Source organism: Phascolarctos cinereus, unplaced genomic scaffold (genome assembly GCF_003287225.1).
Source record: "Phascolarctos cinereus isolate Bilbo 61053 unplaced genomic scaffold, phaCin_HiC Scaffold_1;HRSCAF=81, whole genome shotgun sequence".
Lineage (NCBI taxonomy): Eukaryota > Metazoa > Chordata > Mammalia > Diprotodontia > Phascolarctidae > Phascolarctos > Phascolarctos cinereus.
This window is the reverse complement of record NW_027555514.1, coordinates 238,309,651-238,336,925: the sequence shown is the minus strand read 5'-3', so window position 1 is coordinate 238,336,925 and position 27,275 is coordinate 238,309,651. Positions and strand designations below refer to the sequence as shown.

The 27,275-nt window shown below is 37.3% G+C and overlaps 1 protein-coding gene across 1 annotated transcript in view; it reads right to left on the bottom strand.

Moving 5' to 3' along the window:
- The window catches only part of TRHDE (thyrotropin releasing hormone degrading enzyme), a 461,792-nt gene that overhangs the window by 144,735 nt on the left and 289,782 nt on the right, over positions 1-27,275 (bottom strand). The window contains exon 7 of the mRNA XM_020968898.2: positions 16,716-16,781. Coding sequence (XP_020824557.1) covers positions 16,716-16,781 — 66 coding nt within the window. The remainder of the gene's footprint in view (positions 1-16,715; positions 16,782-27,275) is intronic.

The window sequence follows — 27,275 nt, the reverse complement described above, 5'->3', positions numbered from 1 at the left end:
GTCTTTCTCACTCTGTGTGTATGTGGTTTACTACTAGAATCCCTGGGTCACAGGCTTTGTCCAATTGTGACCTGGTTGGAAGTTTATTCAGCTCTAGATTATATGACTGATTCTCCACTGCTCTCCTTTCAGCCACCAAAGAACTGGAGGGGGGACTGGAGGGAGGGGGGACTTTCCCAAAGGTGTGAGTACCATCTCTACATTGGCTCGGAAGTCTCTGAGCCTTTCTGCAGAGGACAGGCTGCCTATTATAAAAATGATGTGCATTTACTTCCATAGCTATGGCCTACAAACTAATATCCAATAAAGAAACTCAGTGCTGAGGTTGTTTTATATGCAGCCCCTATTTGGGGCTGGGACCTCCCAGCCCTCATTTTTAACCATTAAGCCTATTACACTCTGCAATATCAGTACCATCTCTCCCCACTCTGTTTCTGCAGAGCCACCGTTTCTATCATTATGAATCTGGCGTTTAGTTGTGGCTATTGGATATACAATTCTCTGACTTCAAAGGGAAGAAGGAAATTGGAAATAGTATATTTGATTATAAATCAGAGGTCTCTGCTTCTTTGGGGAATGTTCAACATCTCCCTCTACCCAGTGGCAGTAGACAAAATCTTCATTTACATGAAACTGGAGATGAAACTGGAAGAATTTCTTCTTAGTGGGGATTTGTGTAGCATGGGATATTTCTAGCATATTTCAAATTTGCTAAGTACATTTTCTGTCATACAAACTCTAGCACAGGAGGCAGATTCAGTCTTTGTCAATCACTCCTAGCACCACAAGGAGTAGTTCTCATTTCATCACAGGCTGGAGAAACCAACTCCCAATGCTGACTTGGGCAACTGTCCATGTCTCGGCTGAGCAATGTCAGAAAAATAGCATTGTGAGGGAAAAGACAATACCATAGAAAGGATCCAAGTCTCTATTTAGAATACAGAAATGACACATGAAAAGAATTTAACTATTTTCCTGAATTATTTATTAGTCTACTTTCCTTCTACTGATCTTTATTTTGCCATTTACATAATCAGAGCTTAAGAAATAATGGGTTCATGGAGCATTTGCTTATAGTAGGGGTTTTATACTTGCGTTGTGTCATGGCCCCCTTTGGCAGGGATGGGGAGAGGAAAGGAGAAGAGGAAAGGAGAGAAGGTAAGAGGAGGGGAGGGGAAGGAATGGAGGGGAAGGAAGAGGAAAGCCTAAATTCACAGGTAACTGCTAACTCTTTAAGAAAAAGACACAATTTTAACATTCTTTCATAGTGGAGATCAGAATCCTTGATTATCAGATCCAGAGAAGTTATTTCCATTAATTTAAATTTAATCTTTCCTTCCAAATGCACTAATTAATTTTAACTCTATAGTCATTTCTTGATTAAATCAAACTCTCCTAAAAATAAAACTTGAAATGAATATGTGTACTTTTCTTATAAGGAAATAACCTAGAACATGGCAATGGATGGTACTCATTACACTGATGACAATGTGCTATTCTGAATTGTTAAGTAATACCGATGGCAACAAATACTATTTTACATAATGTTATTATATACTTGAAGGCTAAATATACAAACACCAAGCAGAGCTAGTATGGAATAGTGCAAGTGGATAGAGAAATGTCTTTAAAGTTACGATGACCCTGGTTCAAGAACCACCTCTGACACATAATGAGTTTGTGACCCTGGGCAGGTTACAACTTCTCAGTGCCCCAAGTCACTCTCTAAAACCGTAGGCTAATGGGAACTGGTAAAAGATGTTTCTTCACCTGGGAATTCCGTATACTAGTGAAAGAACAGATCCAGTCTCTATATCTCTTAAAGGTAATTTACTTCACTAATTGAAGCTCTGGATAGAGTGCTGGGCTAGAAGTCAGAAAGAACTGAGTTCAAATATAGTCTGTTTACTAGCTGTGTGACCCTAGGCAAGTTACTTCACCTCTTTTGCCTCAGTTTCCTTATCTACAAAATGGGAATAACAGGAGCACCTACATGGCAGGCTTGTTGTGAGGATAAAATGAGAACATATATATACAAGTTCATAGCACAATGCCTGGCACACAGTTAAGTGCTAAATAAATGCTTATTCCTTCTCACCTCTCCCACACTTGTCATAGAGGGCCACTATTTAGGTTAAACATTGAAAAAAAACCTTACAAGAATTAATACATATTAATATATAATATATTTATTAATTAATAAATATTATATATTAATTCCTATAGGGCCACTATTTAGGTTAAACATTGAAAAAAACCCTACAGGAATTAATATCTATCTATCTATCCATATCTATCTATCTATCTAGATAGATAGATATATATAGGAACATATCTCAGAGATTATCTAACCCCCTCATTTCCCAGAATGGAGGCTCTGAGAGGTTAAGTAACTTGTCCAAAGTCATATACAGAGAAAGCAGTGGAGTTGGGATTTCAATAAAGGTCCTTTAACTCATAATCTAGCATTCTTTCCCAGAACACCATGCTGCTTCCTATTGTGTACCTCAGACAGATGGTTTACTTTCTCATTTATATGTCCAATATATCATTACAAATTTGAAAACTCACTGGCCATGACAAAGTACACAACACCCATACATATTCATGTGTAAATATATATGAGTGTATATATATGTAGGTATGTGAAAATACATATGTGTGTATGTTTATAATGTGAACGGGGGCCTGTAGGTGCCATGTCGTCAATGGAGCCCAGGTTAACATAGGATCCTTATATTCTAACACAGGTAACTGCACATTTTCATTGCTAATAATCCTTCTCTTGCTTTGGCCGTCATTAACTTCAGGTCATCAGAATTTCATGAGCACCAACCAATAATAATGATATCCTCTCCACACCTCATTGCCTTGCATTGATTTGCATAAGCAATTTCTACCCTGATAATTGGAGCCAAACATATCATGTTGTAGGTTACCTTATGGAAAACAGCAGTTAAATAGTAATCAAGAGAAGTTTATCCTTATCCAACTCTAATCCTAGCTGAGCTTGAATTTACACCGTAGTATGAACAGGAAGGTGATTCACTTCATCACTTTCAAATGTGGACTTAATTGTTTGAGTTTACATTAAATGTTAAGAATAGTCTTTTTTTTCATAATTTCATTTCCCTGCTGTTGACTCATAACAACATGAATAATGTTACTAGGTTCAAATCATTAAAACAATATTGTTTTGTTTTAAAAAGAAAAGGCAATAGTCCTACATGCTAATTATTGTTTTAATAGCTACTGAACCAATCAATGTTATCTGAGGGATTCATAATTGTAGCATTATATTATTATTGCAGGAATAGTAAGTGGAAAGGAAAAAGGTAATTACCAGGCATCTAACATGTAGAAATGAAACAAAAAGAGTCTAAGCTATTAAAAATTTTCAATCCAAGAGACTGAACACTTGAATTATTTTTAAGAATAAGCTTAGTATCTGAAAAACCCAAAGATCCCAGCTACTGGGTTAAGAACTCATTATCTGGTCAAAATTCCTGGGAAAATTGGACAGCACTATGACAGAAATGGGATTCAGACCAATACCTCACATCTTATACTAAGATAAGCTCCAAATAATCTGAACTAGACATAAATTGTCACATTACAAAAAAAAAATTGGAGGAACAAAGAAGAAATTGCCTTTCAAATTTATGGATAGGAAGAAAGTTCATGACCAAACAAGAGAAAGACAACATCAAAGAAGATAAAATGGAAATTTTTAAGTACATAAAATTAATGTTTTTACACAAACTAATCCAATATAGCTAAGGTTAGAAGAGAATCAGTTAAGTGAGGGGAAAAAATTTGCAACAAGTTTCTTTGATAAAAGTATCATTTCCAAGATATCTGAAAAACTGATTAGAATTTTTTAAAAATGAACATCATGCCCCAGTCGATAAGGATATGAACAAGAAGCTTTCAAGGGGAAAAAAAAGTAGCATAGCCATATGAAAAAATGTTCCAAATTACTAATAATTACAGAAAGACAAATTAAAGCAACTCTAAAGTTCCACCTGACATCCATCAGGTTGGCAAAACTAACTAAAATAAATGTAAAATGTGGGAGAGGCTGCAGAAAAACATCGGAATTTTGTTGGAGCTGTGAATTAGTTCACCCATTCTAGAAAGCAATTTGAAATCCTCCCTGCCCAAAGTTTTAAAACTACGAATGTCTTTTCACTTGTCTATATACTTTTGGTTGATGCAAGAAGGATGAAAAAAATGTTTATAGCAGCTCTTTTCATAGTAACACAGAAATGGAAACTAAGGAAGCAGCCATTAATTGGTGAATGGTTGAATAAATTACAAGGTATAAATATAATGGGATATTATTGTACTCTAAGAAATAAAGAAAGACATGGTTTCAGTGAGATTTGGGAAGATTATGTGAACTAATTTACAGTAAAATGAGAAGAATCAGAAGGATACATACTATGTCATCACTATTATGAAAGAATAATTCCATAAGACTTTAAACTATCTGATTAATATAATGATCAGTTGTGATTGCAGAGGACTGAAGATTTCTGCCCACCAGATGACAGAAAAATGATGAATTAATATGCAAAAATGACAAACACATTTTTGGATGTGACCCTAACCTAAGAATTTGTTTTGTTTGACTATACTTATATGATACAAAGTTATGCTGTTGTTTTTTTATTTCTTTGTTTTTTAATGTGTTTAATAGGTGGGAAAGAGAAAAATTAATGCTTGACAATTGAAAAAAATTTAAAAAATTAGGCCGTAATATTATTTGTAAGAGCAATATCTTAGAAAAAGTTAATGTAAATTTTTATAAAAATAAAACATGGGTGCTTATTTAAATCAATTATATATATCGATAAAAAAAAGGGTTGGAGGATAATTTATGTTTTTAACTGTTTTAAGGCCAAGGAATTCATTGTCAATTAGTCAGCATATTAGAAATGAGAACAAATGATGAGAAATGAAACAGATCTGCCAGCATTTCTATAGCGACTTATATTCTCATCCCTGCAGTGGAACCACCAGAATATTTAATAGGTTATATGAAGAAAGGGAAATGGCACTCAAGATAACTTAGTCAGGAAATCTGTCTAGCCAAAATGAAGAAATCCATGCTGGAGGGGGAAAAAAAAGTTAAGCCACTCAAGGATTGATTTTCAAGATAGTACAAAACAATTTCAAAAGAATGGAAAGAATTGTCTTAATACCACAAAAGGTGTCTGAGAAGATAACAATGGCTCTTAACTCACATGCCTACTTGCTCATCCCTAAAAAAATATTTATGTCGGGGCAGCTAGGTGGATAGAGCATTGGCCCTGAAGTCAGGAGCACCCAAGTTCAAATCCAGCCTCAGGCCAAACACTTGACACTTACTAGCTGTGTGACCCTGGGCAAGTCACTCAACCACAATCACCAAAAAAAAAAGGTTATGTCAGTGGTCTATGAACATATAGAGAACATCTCTTATCAATGTATGAGAAAGGAATAGGAACGTTTCCATTTAAAATAATCTACAGTGAACTACATCTTCTCAATCACAGTGCTCATTGAAAGATATGGTGAATAAAAGATCATGCTATGTTTAATATGTTGATTAAAACGAGCTTAGATAAAAGATCAAAATAATTTAGTCAAGCAATCTCAAAAGCTTCTACTCTGATGTCTCATTATATCTGAAAAAATGACACATTCTCTTGGGCAATGCCAAAAGAGGGCAAATTCGCACAGGTTCTACCAAGATAAAAAATGTACAAGTATGGGTCCCATCAACAAATCATGCTTCTTTTGTCTGAGAAATAGCCTAGATAAAATTTAATTTTGGAGGCTACGGCAATTAAAAAAACTGATAGAAATCCACAATTCACTTCAATGGTGAGCTGTTCCCAAGTCACCTGAGGCAATCTTTTGCATGAAAGGAAAGGCTAAAAGACATGATTATAAGGAAGAGGAAGTTATAGAAAAGTTATAATGCACTCAGCCAGGATTCTAGTCAAGATGTCTCTATCTCCAAGCAAGGAGGTAAAACAATTATTCATAATGGTAATAATAATAACTAGCATTTATTTGGCATGTAACTATGTGCCAGGTACTGTGCTAAGCACTCACAACTGGGAAACATGCTGTTATTATCCCCATTTTACAAATGAGGAAACTGAGGCAAATAGTGTTAAATGACTTGTCTAAGGTTACACAGCTAGTGTCTGGGGCTGGATTTGAACTTAGGTCTTCCTAACTTTACACCTAGTGCTCTATCCACTGCACCACCAGCTGTCCCCAAAAAGCAGATCTAAGGGGGAAATGAGTGACAAAAATGATTATTATGTTAGTTGGGAAGAAAGGGCATCACTTACGGCAAGCCAGTATCTTGATGTCCATCGAGAATATCACACTGGCATGAGAGTGGTGTTAAGGGCCGCTCTTAAGAGTCTGATATGGGTTTAAAATCCAGGACAGAGTTTGACCTTTGCCCAGGCTTTAACCCAAAGGGCTCAATAATTAAGAAGCAGGGCTCTCCAAATCTCTCCCTGCTAGGAGGCTCCTGAGACATTCCTTCCCACTCTTTGAACCTTAGATTTACGTATTCACTCCTCTATACAGGCACCAGGAAAAAGCTTTGGAATTTACAACCTTATCTAGGAACTCTGATAAGGAGGAAAGGTATGTTATCACCAGGGAGTGTCTCACAGGGAGGACTCTTTGAAGTTAGGATGGATTTTTTCTATATATCCTGTTCCCTTAGATGAATAAACTGAGTCAGTCCTTACTGCTCCGCTTGGCCCACATCTCACCTTTATTTCGTGCCTTTCTGTTCCGTGTACTATCTGGTTGCAGGCAACAGAGTGGTAGAGTAACAAGCAATAAGATGGGACAGAGAAAGGCACAGAATAACAAAACCTGAGTGATTTCTCCCCTTTCTAGGGCCCCATGAAGGGCAATGCTGTAAATCACAGGGACTTTATGCTACTCTGGGGTGGAGGGCTGGGAGGGAGAAAGGAGCTCTTCCAAGCATGAAGAGTATCTTAACTCTCAGACTTTTGACTCTATATGGGTTCCATGTCTTTTCTCCTCACATGGAACCCCAATTGGGGTAGAACTTAGTCATGAGAAATAAACACATCCTTAGGAATTGGCAGTAGCACGCCCCCCCCCCCGGGGTTTCAGAACCTTCTATCAAACCTCTGAGTCTTTTTTCATTTTTTTTGGAGGGTGAGGCATCTATGGCAGTAAAGCAAGAAGGGCAGCACAATTCTCTAGGGTCACATAGAGCACTGGAAAGGAAAGGGAAGGTCCTGACGCTGTACAGGCTTAAAGATGAGTCTCTGCTCCTGCATACTTACTGTGCTAATAAAACCTGTTCTACTCTTGATGCCTTTTGAGAACAATTGTTAATAAGGGAAGATGGTGCTACCATAATGAAAGTGAGAATACTAAAGTCATATCTAGGGAAATGACCCAGAACCAGAAGTCCCCATGTTCTACTTAGGCAGGGGCAAATGACTTTAAGAAGTTGAGAGTTTCCTGGAGTGTATGTTATGAAGAGAGTTTTTGATCAAAGGGTTACATGTATTAGTGGGTTTGTGAGAAGGGAAGATATGGTAGGGTTTGCATCTATGAAGTAACACAGTGTAGAAGATCAAAGGATGGTCTGAATCAGGAAGACTGTGGGTTCAAGTCTCACCTCTGACACATACTAGCAATGTGACCGAGGGGAAGTCATTTAACCTCCTAGAGCCCCAGGCAATTCTCTAAGGTTATAAATTACAGAGGAGTGGCCAATGCATCTCAGTGGAGGGAGACTCTATAGTAGGAGTTCCCTAGATAAATTAAATCACTGGACTGTACAAAATCAACTCACATACATGTATACACATGAGCAGATATATATAAGTATTTTGGACAGGTGGTGTATCAGAATAATGAACTGAGCCCAGAGCAATAGAGGAGATTGTTGTCACTATTGTTATCATTTCAGTTGCATCCAACTGTTTGTGACCCCATTTGCAGTTTTCTTAGCAAAGACACTGAAGCGGTTTGCCATTTCCTTCTCCAGCTCATTTTACAGATGAGGAAATGGAGGCAAACAGAGTTAAATGACTTGCCCAGGGTCACACAGCTAATAAGTGTCTGAGGGAGGATTTGAACTCAGGCTGCCTGACTCCAGCTCTCGGTGTGTTACCTAACTGCCGTAGAAGTTTAGACTCATGGTATTTGCAAGGGTACAGTTCCTTCTGTGATCCCACGCTGCTCACTGCTATAAAACATATATTTTCATGAAGATTTCTCTGGTAAGACTGTCTGGCTGGTAATCAGAGAACACCACTATCAAATGAATCAAATCTACAGATAACCCAGAGGGCAATGGAGAAATGAATGATGGGTAAAAGTAAGCTACAGGTCATTGAACTGAAATCGCCATATTCCTTTCCTTTTGACTTCCATGACACTGCTGCTCTTTTAGTTGTCACTCATCTACTTCTTTTCTCCAAGTACGAGCAGCCCATGACGTTCTATTTACAGGATCGTAACATTTCAATTTGTTAGGGAACTTGGAGATCATTTGAACAACTATCTTACAGATGAAAGAACCAAGATTTAGAAGCGGTCAAGTAGTAGAAATAGGGCTTAACTCGGGGTCAACAGAGACCTATACTGGACTCCACCACTGATAGTTACTAGCTGTCTGACAGCAGGAAAGTCACTAAACCTCTTTAAGCTTCAGTTTCATCATCTGTAAAATGGTGATAATAACATATACTGTTATGTGACAATATGATATAAAGTACTATGCCATCCGCAAAGGACTACGTAAGTGCCTGCTGGTCATTATTATCCACTTATAAAATTTTTCAATGGAATTCAGATAGAAATAGTCTTAGATTGAGTCACTTTCCTCCTATTATTCTTTTTCATATTTAATGTTCTATAGATTATTGCACAGATGGCTAAAATAATTTTCATTAGTTGAATAAAGATACTGGGATATAAGCTCATCCATCCTCAGTAGACTCAATGTCTATTGGCACAGTGTCTATTGGTAGGTGGGACAATGGGGGTCATAAGATGTCTCCTCTTCTGCTATTTATCTTTCTCTTTTGAAAGCATTTCATTCCATGTAGCTTGGAGATCATGAATTTGTTTTTATTCAGTTATTTCAGTCATTTCTGATCCATTATGATCCCATTTGGGGGGTTTTCTTGGCAAAGAGTGGTTTGGCATTCTCTTCTCCAGTGGATTCAGTTCAGATTATCAGGAAATCAGAAGTTAAGTGACTTGCCCAAGGTTACAGAGCTAGGAAATGTTTGAGGCTGGATTTAAACTCAGGTCTTGCTGACTCCAGGCCCAATGCTCTATCTACTGAGCTACCAGTTACCTCTTATGAATATTAAGATTATATTATTGTATTATATCTAGTATTATATCTACTGTTACTATAATATCTGTATTATATATGTTACATTATGTATATATAATACATTATATATTATAATGTTATGACTATTGGAATTAGTAAGAATGTTAAGATTATGAATATTTGGCATTAAGAAGTAGTTTTAGGGATCAATGTTATATCTGGGAAATTGTGGGTCTATGACAAAATCTCCATTCCAACACTTTATCGGTTGAGTTCTGCAAGATTTTTCCAGATCTGTATTTATAGTAGAAGGATTTGTTGTCTTTCAGATCATGAAGGGGAGTGAACTGATGTACAGTGCAAGCTACCAGGTCATATCTTGGTAGGCATTTGATAATTACTACATTTTTACAACTTGTAGTATATTCTGGAAGTCATGGAGGATAGAAGAGCCTGTCATGCTTTGGTCCATGAGGTCACGAAGAGTTGGACATGACTGAACAAAAATGACAACAACGATACTGAGTAGGTTTTTTCTTCACATTCATACCAGCCCACTATGTCCCAGACCACCACCCCACTTCTGTCCTCCAGCAGCATTCTTCTCTAGCATCACCTCTACTCCCTATAGCCTCTTGCTCTGGTTGGCAACTTCCTTTCTGAACCTCCATTTGAGGAAGCACTTACACTAGCCATCATGCTGTCTTCAAACCCTGACCAGGCAGTGGTGCCCTAGAAAGCCTCACCACTCAGTGGGGCATAGAATCTCCTCCTCTCCTTTCCCTCCCTCTTTTTAGTTCCCTTTTATGTGTTGTCTTCCTCCACTCAAATCTTGAGGGCAGAGACCATCTTTTTTGAAAAAATCTTTTCCAAGTGCCTTGCACATAGTAGGTGTCTAATATTTTTGTTTTATTTTAATTTTGGACCTATAACATTTATACTATGCACATGTCTTAATTTGTCAAGCTATTAAGTATAGTTCTGTTAAAGCAAATCAAAGTTTCCAATGGATTTTCATTATAGGTTTGGATCTGTACTGCCTGCTGTTACTGTAAACCCCAAGGAACACTTCATTTAGGCTACAGCCTGTTCATAGTCTTTTTTTATTTCTTTTCCATAATCCCTGTGATTCAGCTCACCTGCCCTCTTCCACCTGAGGCCATTGCAGAATGATGAGTAGGCTTCCAATTTTCCTTCCTGTCCTAGTTGTCTTTGTAATAATCAAAGACACTATCTTTAAGTTTTCTAAAGGATTTACTACTACAAGGAGGTCCAATTAATGTACCATTCAAAGTTACAATTTTGTAAAATATGTTAACTGGCTCCAGAATTTGAATAATGAGACCACTTCTGAGGATTCATTATTGGCACATAATTGACATTATTGGCATACTGTTGGGACTAATTGATGACTGTTATTTGGACTTAAGTATATTATATTAACAAGACAGCACCACCAAACCTCTTCTCAGGCTGCAGGCTATCATCTGCATATGAAAGATGGAGAAAGTGGATCTGTACAGCCTCCTACCCAGGCAGAAGACAGAAGGCAGAAGAAACAATGGCCTCTTCCCTTAGACTTCCCTTTTTCCCCTTTATTTAGCTACCTGGGGAATGGTAGAGACTTAAGTATCAAAAAGAGAATACTGCACCTCATTATTTGGTAGTTTTTTTAGGGAAATAACTAGAATTATAGTCTAACTTTCAGAGATTAAAAGAAGGAAGTATATGGAATTTCCAACATAAGCTAGGGTAGGGTTTGTTATCTTTTTTGTATCATGGGACCCCTTGGAGGTCTGATGAAACCTATGGGTCCTTTCTCTGAATGATTTTTTTTAAATGCATGAAATAAAATGCATAAGATTACAAAAAATCCAATTATACTGAAATGCAGTTATCAAAGTATTTCCCCATTCAAATTCACAGAACCCCTGGAATATATCCACATACCCCTCTACCAGGGTGAGGTTTCTGACAGAAGGACCCAAGGCCCAAGAAGAGGAATTCGAGTCTAAAGAAAAGAATTAGCCTGAGGGCATTCACTAAGTGGGAGGACGCTGTTTTTTGTTCCAAAGATCTTGGCACCTGAGGCTGAGGAACTCCTGATGGAGAGTTGAAAGGCTTCCAAGTCCAGATGCTGAGTTCACAAGATAGGACAGCTCAAAGGATGAGGACGGCATTTTTGGTGGTTTTAGGCAATGGTTTCTACTTTTTCTAAATAGGAGGTAGAAAAAAAGAACCAAAAGAAGGGTCTATTCCCCTGAAAAGTATGGTGGCAGAGAAAGAGGGCATTGATTTTTCCATTTCTTCACATCACTAATCCTATTTTAAAGTAGCCTCCAGTTCACATCAAATTTCTTATGTTTTGCCTTCCTTTATACAAGTTCTGAAGCCAAGGACAACCAAAAGATAAAATACACCATGTTTTGGACCACCTGAGGGCAATACTGAACTAATCAAGTAGAAAGTCTCTTTATCCCATCTTGAAATACAATAAACTACCCCCAAGGCCAGTGACTGACCAGTTACTATCCCAGAATAACTGTTTTCCACATATTGTAAGTACTTGTGAAAAATGTGTCACATTCAGAAGCCCACTTCCCCTACAGAAGTGTATTCCAAATACCAACAGTTACTTCTCCCTGCCTTGGCTTGTAACATGTAGGAAATAAAGCCTTTTACAGATTTGTATTCTAGATCATTATTAAGAGGATTCAAGCCTTTTACAGATTTGTATTCTAGATCATTATTAAGAGGATTCAAGCCTTTTACAGATTTGTATTCTAGATCATTATTAAGAGGGTTTCCTAGCCAGAACAAGAGATACTGAAGGATTTCAAATGAGCCAGAAGCTTAAGACAACATATTCAGCAGAGCAATATCCAATAGAGTAGCATTCACCAGAACAGTGTCCAAAAGAGTCTATGAGAAAGTAGCAAGAAGTAGGCCCAGGAGAGTTAAGACAGGACACCACCAGAAGACACCAATTTCCCTTTACAGATGCATTTTGGTCTTATATCTTCTCTATACATGTGTCTCTTCCACAGGCATGCTGACATGCATGTTTTTCTGCCTGCCTGGCTTTCCCTACGTATGCTCTCACCACACATACTCCCTAAATATATGCCCCTGGACACTTGTATGGCCTAGATGTGTAACTTTCCATGAGTCCCAGTGGGTCCTCTTCTCATAGATGTTATGCACAACTGTGGGAGAACCCGCCACGGGATCCAGAGGGACCTGTTTGTTGCTATTTTTTCTTATTATGTCATTTCATTCAATGCTCTCATTTTGAACTGATTCCATCATCTCACTATTAATAGCGAGCACATTGTTAGGGGCTTATAGTTATGGTATTACGGAATGTGAATGCACAGAGTACCTTGAATCTGAGTAGCTGTCCATGGGGGATCCACTGTGTACATTGAAGGGGGCTCCTAGGTGCCACTTAGGGAACCAGACAAAAATGAGGAAGGTAGAACAGTTTTAGGTATGGTAGAAAAAAGACTAGGCTGAGAATCTAAAGACTATGGCTGTTGTCCTAACTTTGCCATTAACTTATTAGGTAACCTTGGAGAAGCCACTTAACTTCTTTAGGCTTCAGATTCTTCATCTATAAAATGAGAGGATTTAGCTAGATAACCTCTAAAATCTCTTCTCACTTTGAGTTTTTAGGATTCTCTTAGTCTCAAAAGCCTAATAGTTACCAAGAAATCATAAGATCATAGATACAGTCCTGGAAGGGACCCCAAAACCCAGCGAGCCCATCTCCCATCTAGTTTTACACAGATGAAAAGTGAGGCAAGAAAGGTTATGTGATTCACCCAGGATCACACAGCTTCTAGCTCCAAGTCCAATGCCCTATCCTCATTGCCATGTTGCTTCTCATAGCCTAGGCTTCATGGGATTCTGCTTGTTAGTTGCTGGTCATCATCTGGTATCTTCACTAGCCCATCTCTGGGTTGTGCTCATTAGCTCCCCTTTACCTTTATTTATTTTCTGTTAGTTTTGTTTTGTTTTGTTTTTGGCAAGGCAATTGGGGTTAAGTGACTTGCTCATGGTCACACAGCTAGTACTTGTCAAGTGTCTGGTCTGAGACAGGATTTGAACTCAAGCCATCCTGACTCCAGGGCCAGTGCTCTACTCACTGCACTACCTCCCTTTCCCTTTGTTAAGGAAGTTCTATCATTAGCTCATGCCACTCCTTCCATAATCTTCTCTCTTGTCCCAACAAACAATGAACGAAAATTGGTACAGATTCCTTTGGTCCAAAACACTCAAGATAATTCATTTACATTTCCAAGGTAACTCCCAGTCTGGTTGCCACCAACTCTAGCTTCACAAATAAAAATCTTATGTCATTTCCTGACAGCCCCTACTGCTATGGGAATTGCTTCAGCCAAATCAGAATATATTTTTGCATGGAAAAAAGTAATAAATGGTGGTTTGGTACAGACTGAACTAGTATGATTAGTGCTGTACTTGAGGAACATTAAGGGTTTAAGAGGCTTTTGTGGGCTAGTCTGGGAGCTTAAACATAATTTACACCATCTTTTATGAAGGGAAATTAGTTCTGAGTGCTCAAAAACTGCCTTAAGAATAAATTTACCATTTCTATAGTGCTTGAAGGTTTGCAAAGCACTTCCCAAATATTATCTCATTTTATCCTCACAACAGCTCTAGGAGGGAGGTACTATTATCATTTTCATCTACAAATAGGGAAACTGAAGCCAATAGAAGTTAAATGACTTGCCCAGGATCTCACAGACTATTAATGTCCAAAGCTGAATTTGAACTCAGATCTTCCTGACTCCAGGTCCAGCATCCCCTCCACTGCACCACCTAGCCGCCTCCTTAGAATACATTCATAAATGGGATCTGCCTACAACCCATGCTTAAATCCTCTATCCTGATTTCAAATTGTTGGCATACAAAATAACCTTAATGAACATGGGAACAATTGGGGAGGTTTTCTGGAGGTGGTAATTTTGACATGCTAAATTAGCTCTTTCAACAACTTGTAAACCAAGACTCCCCAGGGCCCTCTTAAGACAAGAAAGCTTATAATTTCCCACCTTATGACCACTCAGCTCCCTGACACAAAGTGTCTGTTCAGGAGGTCAACTCTAGAATGTACACCATACATCTTCATGCACGAGATATGCTAATTTATCACCCAGACACAGAGGCTTACTGTAAACTAATCCAAACTGCTGATGATGCACTAAATCAGGTTGAGGGATGAGCATAAATACAGTGGCAAGTGAAGTTCAGAAGGATACAGATCTGCCTGATCAATGAGATGTCAGGGAGCAAATGAAATGGAATGTTGACAAACACATGGCGCCACAAGCCAAGTTCAAAATTAACCAATTCATGTACTGCAAGACAAATGCAAATGTGCATCCAGGCTCCAAAGAGACGTGGGCTACAAAGAAGCCAAGGACAAAACGTCAGCTATTTTAGATAAATCATGACTTCACTGATTTGCTGGAAAAAGAAATGTCTATTGACAACATGAATTGCATGGAAAGGAGCTATATGATAAAAACATGATCTGGAGCAATAAACATTTTGCGAAGAAAATTGTTTTATCTGCTCAATCTACTGAGAGATCTATAAACACCAATGTGGGCAAAGAACAGAAATCTTATGTAGCAGATAATTCGAGATTATTGGGAGAAGGACCTTCACCTGTGATTTCACTCATTTAGGGAATGCATGAGTGAGAAAATCTCCTCCACTCATGGCCAATGAACCCTTTCCTGCAATTTATAATTTTAGTGACTTGCCCAGGCTTACATATCCAGTATGCGTCACAGAGACAGGACTTGATCAAGTTTTCCTGACTTTGTGCCCAGTTCTCTATCTACTATACCACACTACCTCTCTAGATAAATCAATCGCTAGTAAATAAAATCCCATTTTTGTGGCCCTGAGCAAAGCCCAGATCATTTCTGGAACCACTATACTCTGAGCTCCACAGAGAAATAGTGATTACAGGACTTTGGGAGAGAGGGAGGACTTGTATTTCTAGATCAGACCTGTATTTCCCAGCGATTTGGTAAATTTCAAGGATTCTGATCACAAATTTCCTCTACACCCTCCACATAGACAATTTCTTTTTTTTAAATATATTTTATTTCACATATACAATTTCTTGAGGGAGAAATCTGTAAGAAAGTGATTTCCCCAATAAACTTGTGAACATTGTAGTCTGTTCACCATAGAGTTAGGGAAGAAATCAGCAAAAACTCATCCTACTGATTGATAAATCACAATATTCTATATAAGAAGAATTGATTAGATCCCACTGGAATACATATTCCAGCTCTTGTTAGTACCAGGCTTCAAAGGTATCTGGGGAGCTGGCAGCAAAGGAGGTAGGAAGTAACTGCTCCTTACAAGGTATTTCCCCCTCCCTTTTGTTCTCTATATATCTATAGTTGACATAACATATTTAACTTTTACTTTATATTTTACCTCTCAGTAAGTTTTGGTTAAAGGTAGAATTATAGTGGTAAAATATGACCTGATCCCAGATGTAGTTTATTTAAATTTCAAAATGAAAAGCTGACGAAGAGCAGATAAGATTGATTGCTCTCTCTGTCTTAGCATAATTGTATTTCAGGTGAACATCAATTTACTTTAAAGGACACTTCTAAGTAGCAGAATGCATCATAAATAATTCATCAATCACGGCTGCTGGTAACCTGATTTACTCTAACAGATTCCAACAGAATAAAGGGTTGTATTGTTTTCAATATTTGTGTTTGTTTTCAAACAGTTTAAGAGACTGGCTTTACCATGAATCACTGCCTAGAAGACTTCATGCTCCATATTCAGCCTGGAAAAATGTATTTCTAGTTATACAGGCTTATTAATTAGAAAAAATAGTTTTTGAGATATTTTCAGAACCAAGAAGCAAAGGGGTGGAATGTGATGAGCTTTTCTCACATATGTCATTCTAGCAAGGTTAATATTATTCATTTCTATCTCCATATCAACTTTTAAACATAATTGAAGTGAAGCACATTTTTCTTCAGCAAATACAATCCAGGTTATTCTAGTTCGTGAACACTTGAAAATTACTTCAGCTTGGCAGGGCACATTAAATGGAGGCAAAATCATACACTTGTTCAAGTTCAGTCAGTTGACACGGTTTGAATTGTATCTACAACTTCATCTATCATACTGAAAGACACTGCTTACCTTTACAAGTCTTTGTGTTTTCAATCAAATTCAGCAACCCTGTATTGGTGATTTCCTAAATCTTGAGATATGCTTTGAGAAGAATATACTGACAAGAAGAAAAGAGAGAGAGACAGACAGACAGACAGAGAATAGAAAACAGACTACTTACTTGTAAACCCCTCTGAAACACTGAGTGGCCCATAAAATTAGCCAACATTCGAATTAAAGCTGCACCCTGTAGGAAATAAGATGGAGAGATTGTGTTTCAACAGGGATAAAAAAGCATATACACACACACACACACACACACACAATGTAATAATTAAAAGTATTTTATTTAATCTCACTTCTCTCAAGTGAATTTCAGAAACAACAGAATGGTCAAATGAATACCACAAGCCTACAGGGTTCCATAATTTCATAAGTATCAGTAGACCCTGTATCTAGCCACACAACCTTCTCTGTAAACTCTGAAGATGGTCTTCCAAATAAAATTTTTTAAAAATGCTATCCTGCAACCTACCTGGTAACAAGCTTGTCTGGTTTTCAGATGACAGAAGTTGTTAATCATGGGATCTATATTCAACACCTTTCCAGGCTGGCAAAATTTAGACTCTCCTGGTATAGCCTTAAAGAGACCAGGATAACTCACCAGCACGTGAGGATGAGACATGATGTGTAGAAATATCTCCCTATGGTATTGCTATTTGTTACTAACAGTTTTCTTTTTCATGTAACAACAACGGCTTAAAAGTAAAGCAACATATGACAAGAGAACAGTAGTTTTGTGGGTGTGGTGTCTTGGGCTTAGAGCTTTAGAAACCATATCTAGAATCTGCTTGCCTACAATAATTTTTGCAAAATGCAAGATTCCCCAGTTCTGTCTACATCCAAAGCCATGTTGGATTTGGATTTGGATTATAACCTCTCAATTTTCTTTAGAATTTGAATAGAAAGTGCTGGCATTCATTGGTCAAGGAAAAGGATTTGTTCATCAGGGAGTTCCCTGAACCAATGGAATAACATGTCCAGTCCCTATCCTATAACAATAAGTGTCACTAGAGTGAATAGAAAGCCAGGCTTGTGGCCCTGGCCAAGTCACAATCTTTTAGTGCCCTGAGCAACTCTATAGGTAGACTACAAGTAGCAGATGATTATATAATGTTGGATCAAAAGCTTGGAGAGTCCTTGAAGCAATCTGGCCCAACCTTCTTTTTATAGATAACCTCTGTGGCCCTGGGCAAGTCACTCTCAGTGCCAACAACTCTTTAACATCAGAAGTTGCAGATGACTATAAGATCCTGGGTCAAGAGATGGAAAGGATCTCAGAGGACATTTAATACAATGCCCTCATTTTAAGATGAGGAAACTGAGGCACACACAAGTTAAATGACTTAACTATGTTCACATGGGTATTAAGCATCAATGGAAAGATTTGAACTTGGGTGTTCTGGCTTGCTCAGCCTTTCCATTGTACATGCTCCATGGAGGGAGTTTCTACCTAGAAAGTTCCTAATGCCATTGAAAATGAAATAATAGATCTAGACTAAAATAAATAACAAATGAACAATTGCAGCAATAATAAAACAATAAAAATGTATAATATGTCATGGTATCATGACAGCTAACAGAATGAGAAGCAGTGAAGCTCTAAGCTAATTGTCTGGGCTTTATTCTCCATTGCTCAATTTGGCCATAGGGTGCTCCTAATTAGGCCCTGAACCTATACTAAGTCCTATGGATATATTCAATTGTCATATTCACTGAATGAGGGGGCTCATTAAAGGCATTAGTATTAGATTAATTAGATTAATAATTACTTTACCTTATTAATATCTAATAAAGTATTAGATTAATACTTTACCTTACTTCATTTCTTTTACCAAATGCTTTCCTCCCCAAAATATTGTGCAGTCCTATTATCATTATCCACATTTTAGAGGAAGAAACTAAACTTCAAAGAGGCTGAGACTTGTCTAAGCTCACTCTGCAAGTAAATGGTAGAGCCTAGAAGCCCCTAACTCCTGGTACAATAATGGGCTGACATATTTTGAGCTGGAAAGGTCCTTAGGGGCCATAGAGTATATAGCCCTCTGGTCTTATTTTATTATTTTATAATACTAGAAATGGGATTTTTAAGCCATTTTAAAGATATAATACTAATGATGGTGATGACAATGATGGTGTTGCAGGCAACATTTACAAGACACTTTACAGTTTTCAATTAGTTCCATACACACTGTCTCATTTGATCCTCTCGCCACCCCTATGACCCTAATCAGGTGAGGAAAATGAAGACCTGAGGATAGCTGCATATAGGGCATATACATAGCAGGCAGAAGAACTGGCATTGGTAGCATTGGTAGTGGATAAAGCACCAGGCCTGGAGTCAGGAAGACCTGAGTTAAAATCTGACCTCCAACATGTACTGGCTGCATGACCCTGGGTGAGTTACTTAACCTCTGCCTACCTCAGTTTACTCAGCTTTTGTAAAATCACTTTCAACAATTATAAATGCTCAAATTAATTATAAATGACCTATGAAGGAAGATACTATCCCCTGATAAAAAGAAATAAGTATAGGATTATTTTACATATAATACATATTTGTGTCAAATAGTAGCCATCTCTAGGGCAGGGGTGGGGAAAGAAGAAAAAAAGTGGGAAAAGTTTCATGATAACTTTATTATATATTTAAAGGAATAGTAAGTTGTACATATTAGATTTGCAGTTTCATTGTAATCATCTTTTTAAAAATTCTACTATGTTATGAAAATGCTTGTTATTTCATAAATTAAACATAAAGTTTAAAGAACAAAGCACTTAGCATAGTGCCTGGAACATAGAAGGGCCTATATGAATGCTTATGCACTTGTTCCTGAAGTTGTCTGAATCCAACCCCAGAATTTTTCTGTTCCCACACAGCACTGCCTCAGCCCTTACACTATTTCATCTCTCTATAAAATAGACATTATGGCTGGTGATAGGGGAAAAGGTAATTTTTAAAAAATTCTACCCAGCCATGGGAACTATCACTGGACTATAGGAAAATTCCATAGATGAAACACATATACATTCACAACTTAATATTCAAAGGAATAGGAATTTATAGGCCCATGTTACCTCCCCATCCTACCCACCTCCAATCACAAATAATTAACTGCAAATGCAAATAAGGTTGTTAGGATAAAATGAGAAAATAGATTTGAAAGCACTTTGGATTTCTAAAATGCTCCCCAAAATGAGACTGAAAATATGAGATTCACAGATGAGAAGCCCTCAAATAAACGTCATCACAAGGAAAGTCTCTATGTCAGCAATAATTTCCATATCATGGAGAAACAATGCTTCACTGATCCAGGTTCACTGAATTCTGTGGAACAAATCTTCAGTTGAAACAAATGCTTTATCTGATTTTTATTTAAGTAATAATTCATGTTACAGACAGGGAGGAGAAATCTGGGCTTTATTCTTTTCAATCTTTTAGTAATTACTTTTCAACTTCCTTTTCTCCTCACTTCATTCTACCCAAATATCTGACCCATTAAATCTTATGCTCCTCGAGGGCAAAAACTGTCTTTTGCTTCTTCTTTTTTTATATCTCAAATGCTTAGCAGGTGCCTGGCACACAGTAGGTGCTTAAATAAGGCTGGTTGATTGACTAATTGAACCAGAAAATCACAGAATCTCAGAGTTGGAAAGAATTGAAGAGACCATCTAGACCAACTCATATGCCACCAGGAATCACTGCTTTAACATTCCCAACAAACATGATCATCTACGTCTTTGTTTGAAGACTTCCAGGAAGGTGAAACCCACTGCCTCCAGAGGAAGCCCTTGATCCTTTGGAGTTGGCTCTCATCTTAGAGGATGTTTTGTTATGAAACAAGTCTAAATTTGCCCACAATCATCCATCATAACACGAACAAGCAAAAAGATGTAGGATCTAGAAGGAAACAAAGGGCCAATAGGGTCAAGCTGGAGGATGACAGTGCGTTTCTGCTGGACCATGTTTTATGACAAGTAAACATAAGTAAAAATCCCCATTTCCCCAATCTCCTAAAACAGTAGCATCTAAACTCTTTCAATCATGTCTCTATCAGTTTTTTTAAATGGTCATGTACTCCAATATATGTATATTTACTTACTTAAAAACTGCAATAATGGTGCTAATAACTTTGAACATTGTAAAATTACATTACACAAAAACAGGATAAGAAAAAGGTGAAATAACAGTTGAACCTATAGTAAAAAGAAAACCATTGAAATTTATTGAGTAAGGGAGTTGCATGGTCCTACCCGCGATTTAGGCAAGTCACTATGACAACTCCCTCCCCAAATACCTTGGATTTGCCTGGATTCTGTTTAGATTTATTGTCTATATAATTATATATGCACTTTGTTTCCCCTTTCAGAATGTAACCTCTTTGAGAGTAGGGGTTGTTTCATTCACTGCATTTCTCTCCTCAAAGTCTAGCACAATGTCTAGCACGCAGTAGTCACTTCAAAATATTTGTTTGATTTCTTGATAACTTGGAGGAGGGGGGTGGAATGCCCCCAGTGCAGAAGCAGGCAGTTAAGGAACTTACAGTGCTAGTGCTGAAAACAAGCTCCATGACTGGCTATCACTGGGAGGGTGGGATGGAACCCACCTTCCTAAGCTTGAATGGATCCCATACTCCTTGAGGTGAGACAACAGCCCCCTTGAAATCAAACCCTGCCCTTAGTTTGAAGAACAGTTCCCTGGAGTACAAATATATTACCAAAAAACTAGTCTGGTTTCCTCCTATCCCTTCTGCCTTTTCTTCAACATACCTTGCAAGTGTTTTTGTGATATCTTCTCCCAGATATTTTCTCCATCACATCTGCCTTTTCTAACTAGATTTCACCTATAAATTTGGGGAAAGGCCTACAAGGATCACCCTGGTGGTGGCAAATCCCTTTCTCTTTCCTCTACAGATAGAGCTGCTCTATTCATTTCTAGGTCTTAAAGTACTGGAATGTAATTTCTAGCACTGTTTTATTCAATTATTGAATTCAGAATTCCATTTTGACAAAGCAGTTTGAACTGTCCCTGGAGCAGCTCTTTAAGCGAATTCCTTGAAGTGTGAGTGTTAGGCAAGGTAGTATCTAATGAAAGATTATTTTCATAAGTCTAGGTTTCGAGGATTTTTCATGGTGGTAACTTAGTCCATTGTGAATGTGTCTTACAACCATAAGGAAAACCAAAGCAATTCTCATTGGAAAGTCAAAGCTACTACGTTCATGGAATGGAAATACGTGTCTGCCAATATTCCTGGCAAGAACCATTGTACTGGGGGATACATATGGGGACCATATTTTCTCAACCAAAAGACGTGGCCTGACAAATATTTCTTTAAAAAGCCTCACAGAAAGTAGTTTATTTTCTAGAAATTAGTGCACTCCCAGAGAATCCAGGATGAATGGTGGCTAGAGGCAAAAGGTACAGAGAGGTTTTCCTAGTCTTTGTTCATGGAGACTGAAATTGCTTTATCTTAAAAAAAACAAAAAGAGAATAAAATTCCATTATCTATGTCCTAGTTTTACTTGTTAAATAAACTATAATAAGTTGATAAAAACATATCTATGTATGTGTACATACACACATGTAACTACAAAATTATAAATAGAAAGAATAAAACAATCAAAATGAAATGTGAAATTATAATGTTCAAACTTGATAAAAATGAAGAGATATGGAAGACAACTTCCCAATGCTTCTCTGCCAAAGTCTATGAGTGTGGAATACTGCATATAACATCAGAGAGTTTAGAAGTGGTGGTTAGTTTTACTGAAACCTTTTTCTTTTTCTTATTCTTTTTCTTTCTAATAAGAAATGACTCTCTGAGCAGGAAAGAGAAGAATAACACAGTGGGAAAAAGATGACATAAAATCCAAAAATATCATTTAAATTATCTAAAAAAAAGAAAAATAATACCATAAGCATATCCCTAAGCTCAGACAAATCTCAAGAATCAAACTGCCATGGCAGTGATAAATTTCATCATTGAAACTACAATTTTTGGTCTGCTTTGCTTCAAATACACTGTTCTTTCTACTCATACAAATTTACATTTTACTGTAATACTCAATTGAAAATAGTAGTTCTCAATATAAGACAATGGTAATTGTCAAGGTGTACCCAGTCCAGGGAGCTGTGTCTATCGGCTTCTGAATCTTGAGCTCCATACAACCTCTATTCCCCACTGGATGGGAGAGGAAATGGACAAGAAAGTAGGAAAGACTCTACTGGCTACCAGGGTTCCTCTAGCCACATTTAGAGTTCAGAAAGTACCTGACCTAATATACTCAGGTCTTCCTTTGAGTCTTTTCAGAGGTTCCTTGGTGATAACAAATTGGATGTTCCGATGAGGTTGGAAACCAACAAATTTCACTTTTTTCCCCCATTTCTGTGAAAGCTGAAAAACTCAACAGGCTCTTAAATATGAAACCTGACTCACAGATCTGAAGTAAAAACTTTAAGTACTTCAATGATTCAAGGATTGCAATTTCAAATAGCAGATCATTACCCAATACAAGCCTTAGTCTTTAACAAGAAAAAAAAATACATCATCTAGTGGCAAATCCTTTGGTATTCAATCCCTTCAAATTTAGCCAGGTTTAGTCAGTCAGTCAATTAATATTTAAGTGCCCATTGGAGCCAACTACTTTCTTGACAAAGAAAGGTAAGCTTTCAAGGAGTTTACAGTGAGTACCTACTGTGCCAGCCTACAATGCCTGCTTGATAAAGAAAGTTAAGCTCTCAAAGAAGCTTACAATCTAATGGGGGGACAAGATGCAAATAACCATGTACAAACAAGCTATATCCAGGTAAAATGGAAATAATCAACAGTCAACAGAGATACAGTCTGTCCCTGGGATCATCCTTAAAGACTTTTCCACGTGGTACAACTTCCAAGAACTTCTAATTCACTGATATAGCCTTAGAAAAACCAAAGTCACACTCAAATCATGATCAGGAATTAAAGTAGGACCTTAAACCTTCTATAATTGGATATTTTGGTTTTTGTTGGCTTTTTTTCTTTTGTAAGAGATAACTGGTTCCCCCAGACTTTACTCACCAAGACACACAGAGAATTAAAGGCTGAAAGTTATGTTAATGGTGCTAGGAGTATCGTAAATAATAATCCTTCCTTGCTAAATCTATTAGGTGGTTACACTAGAGTAATCCCTACCAATTTAGTCTATTACATCCTAACGTTTGTTGTAATCCCTCTTGAGGCAGAAAAAAATAATATAAATTAATTCCACAGTAATTAATGCCAGGGAGCTATTTGATAGATGGGATTATATATAAATTGTATTTAATTGTTGGTACCCAGCCGAGAAAGGTTTTTTTTTTTTCCCCAGTGGTCTTACTGAACTTGCAAGTACTGGTTATCATATATGACATAGGAGTATATATATCCCTGATGAGGAAAAACCTTGCAGCTAGAGAGTAGCTGCTAAAATGGGGTGGGGGTGGGGGTGGGGGGTGGGGGTCTCAACAGGGGTCTAATGAGATCTGAACAGGCCTTTGGACTCCTATGGAGTAGTGCTGCTAAAGGGACAGTTTGATGTATAGATCTGACCTTTGAGACATTGTTAGGCCATCACCTAAAGGCTTGCAACCTTATACTAATCTTTTACTTCCTCTGATTTTTTTTTCATTTTGGAAAATGGAATAGACGTCTTTAGCAGGGCGAAACTTTTATCTCAAATTGAAGGCAAGTCCAATCACCTCTCTGAGCCTGTTTTTTTCATCTACAGAACAAAGTGCTTGCACTAGAACTATGGCCCCAAGGTCAAATTGTATGTTTGCTTTAAGTTTCTATCATCAACAAATCTGCAGCTCTGTGAGCTTAATTGTTATTACTCTTTATAAGTCTTCCTAACTCACATGAATAAATACAGGATGTCTCAAAAGTCTCAGTGCAATTTTAAGTTCTAATACCTTTAAGACTGCACTGAGACTTTCGGGACACCCTGTATAGTCATCTATGATGTGACTTTACAAAATTTGTCTTCTATCCATTTGAAGCTTGCTTGCTATACAGGGTGAAGCATTAGTCTAAAACTAATTCCTGCCAGATTACTTTCCAGTTTCCAGCAAGTTGTTTTCAAATAATGAATGCTTAACCTTTTATCTGGGGTTTTGGGGTTTATTGACCACACTGGCTACTAGTTTCATGTGAAGTTTTCATGTGAAGCACTAGGCCTGGAGTAACGAAAACTCAAGTTCAAATCCAGTCTCAGATACTTATTGTGTGACCCTGGGCAAGTTACTTAACCTCTTTCTGCTTCAGTTTCTTTAATTGTAAAAAGGAGACAATTATAGTACTTATTTCCCAAAGATGTGACAATCAAATGAGACGGAATTTGTAAAGCACTTAGTACAGTTCATGGCACATATTTAAAGGCTTATTCTCTTCCCCTCCTCCACTCTTCATAGTCTGTATACCTAATTTGTTCCACTGATCAACCTACCTTTAAATGAAATAAAGTAGTTTTGACTGTTTTGTTGCTGTTCTGTTGTTTTCAGTCATCTAATTCTTTGTAACCCCATTTGGGATGTTTTCTTGGCAAAGATACTGGAGCAATTTGTCATTCCCTTCTCCAGTTTATTTTGCAGATGAGGAAACTGAGGCAAATGGGGTTAACTGATTTGTCTAGGGCCATACAGCTATTAAGTGTCTAAGTCAAACCTGAGGCCAGATTTGAACTCACAAAGAAGAGTCTTCGGGACACCAAGCCTCGCACTCTATCCTCTGTACCACCTCGCTATCCCTGTTTTGACCATTACTGCTTTGTAATATAGTTTAAGATATACTACTGCAAGGTTTCCTTCTTTCCCACTTTTTCCCTCATTATTTCTCTTGAGATTTTTTTTGTCTTTTTCCTTCTAAACATTTTTTTCTTGGTAGTATGACTAGTATGATACTGAGTAACTAAATCAATTTAGGTAGTAGTGCCATTTTATTATGTTGGTTCAACCTACCCATGATCCATTAACATATCTCAAATTATTTAGGTCCTTTATTTCTATAAAGAGTATTTTTCATTGCATTCAAACAACTTCTAGGTGTGTTTTAATAGATTCCCAAATATTTTCTTCATTCTGCAGTTATTTTTAATGCAATTTCTCTTTCTGTCTCTTCATGCTGAGTTCTATTGGTAGAATACAGGAATTCTGGTGATTTATATGGATTTATTTTATATCCTGAGATTTGCTGAGTTAATTAATTGTTTTGATTAATTTTAGTTCAAGTTCTCTAGAAAGATTATAATGTCATTTGCAAAAGATGATAGTCTTGTTTTCTCTCTTAGTTTCTGACTCAGTTGGCCATCACTCCTTTATGGATACTCTTTTCTTTCTTGACTTCTGTAACAACTCCTCTGGTCTGTCTGTCTGTCTGTCTATATATCTATCTACCTATCCATCTATCTATCTATCTGATCTATCTGTCTGATCTTCCCTTTTCAGTCTCCTTTGTTGTGTCATCATCCAACTCTCAATTTCCTAAATGCTGTTGTCCCCTGAGGTTCAGTCTTTATTACACTTTACTCTCCAAACCTTCTCTCTTGGTAATTTTATCAGTTCTCATGAGTTTTGTTGTCAATCAGATGTATTTACCAACCAAACCTATCAATTCAGCCATTAGTTTTCCACTGGAGTCACATGCCACCAAGTGCCTGCTATATATTACCACTTGGATGTCTCCCAGGAGCTCAAACTCAATATGTTTAAAGTGGAGTATGTTATTTTTTCCCACTTAAACCCACCTCCCTCTAAACTTTCCTATTCTGTTGAGATCATTACCATCCTTTTGATCATCCAGATTTAAAATCTTAAGAGTCATCTTTGACCCCTTCCTCTCTCTCAATCTTCACATCCAATACATATCCAAGTCTTATCATTTCTACTTGCTCAATATCTCCCGCTTCCCTCTCTACTCACAAGACCATTACCTTAGCTGAGGGCCCTCATTTTTCCTCCTAATAACTTCCTAAATGGTTTGCCTACTTCCAGGTTCTCCTTTTTCTAATAAAACTTTCACAAAACATCAAGATTATCTTCCTAAAAAATAAATCTGGACATGTTACTCCCCTGTTAAATAGTCTTCTTGTCTCACTAAAACCTCTGGATAAAATACTAATCTATTAGATTAGCATTTAAAGTCATGTACAATTTGGCCTCAGTATATTTGGCTTGCTGATTTACTTGATATCACCATGATTTATATATTCTAAATTACAGTCAATATGGCCTCCTTTTCCCCTGATTTTGGGAACCCATCTCCCTTCATATTTTTAATTAGGCATGTCTAACATGTTTGGAATGTACTACTTCCTAACTTCTAGCTTTTTAATCTTTAACTTATTTCAATGCTCATTTCAAGGTCACATCCTATGGGAAGTCCTTCCTATAACAGCTGTTATCTCTATCTAACTCCTCTAATGAGCTTGTATTTTATATGTTTACATGCTATGCTGCGTACTAGAATATAAGCTGTTTGAGACGAGGCAATTTTTAAACTTTTCTCTTCATCAGCTAGCAGAGTTCCTTACATCTACTGAATACTTAAGAAATGATTTGCTGAATTTAGATCCATGTACTTTACAATGGCAATTAGGAGATGGCAGAAGGGAAGGGAGGATAGAGACTGATGGGAAATAGGCAAGAAAATCTTACTCCATATTCACATTC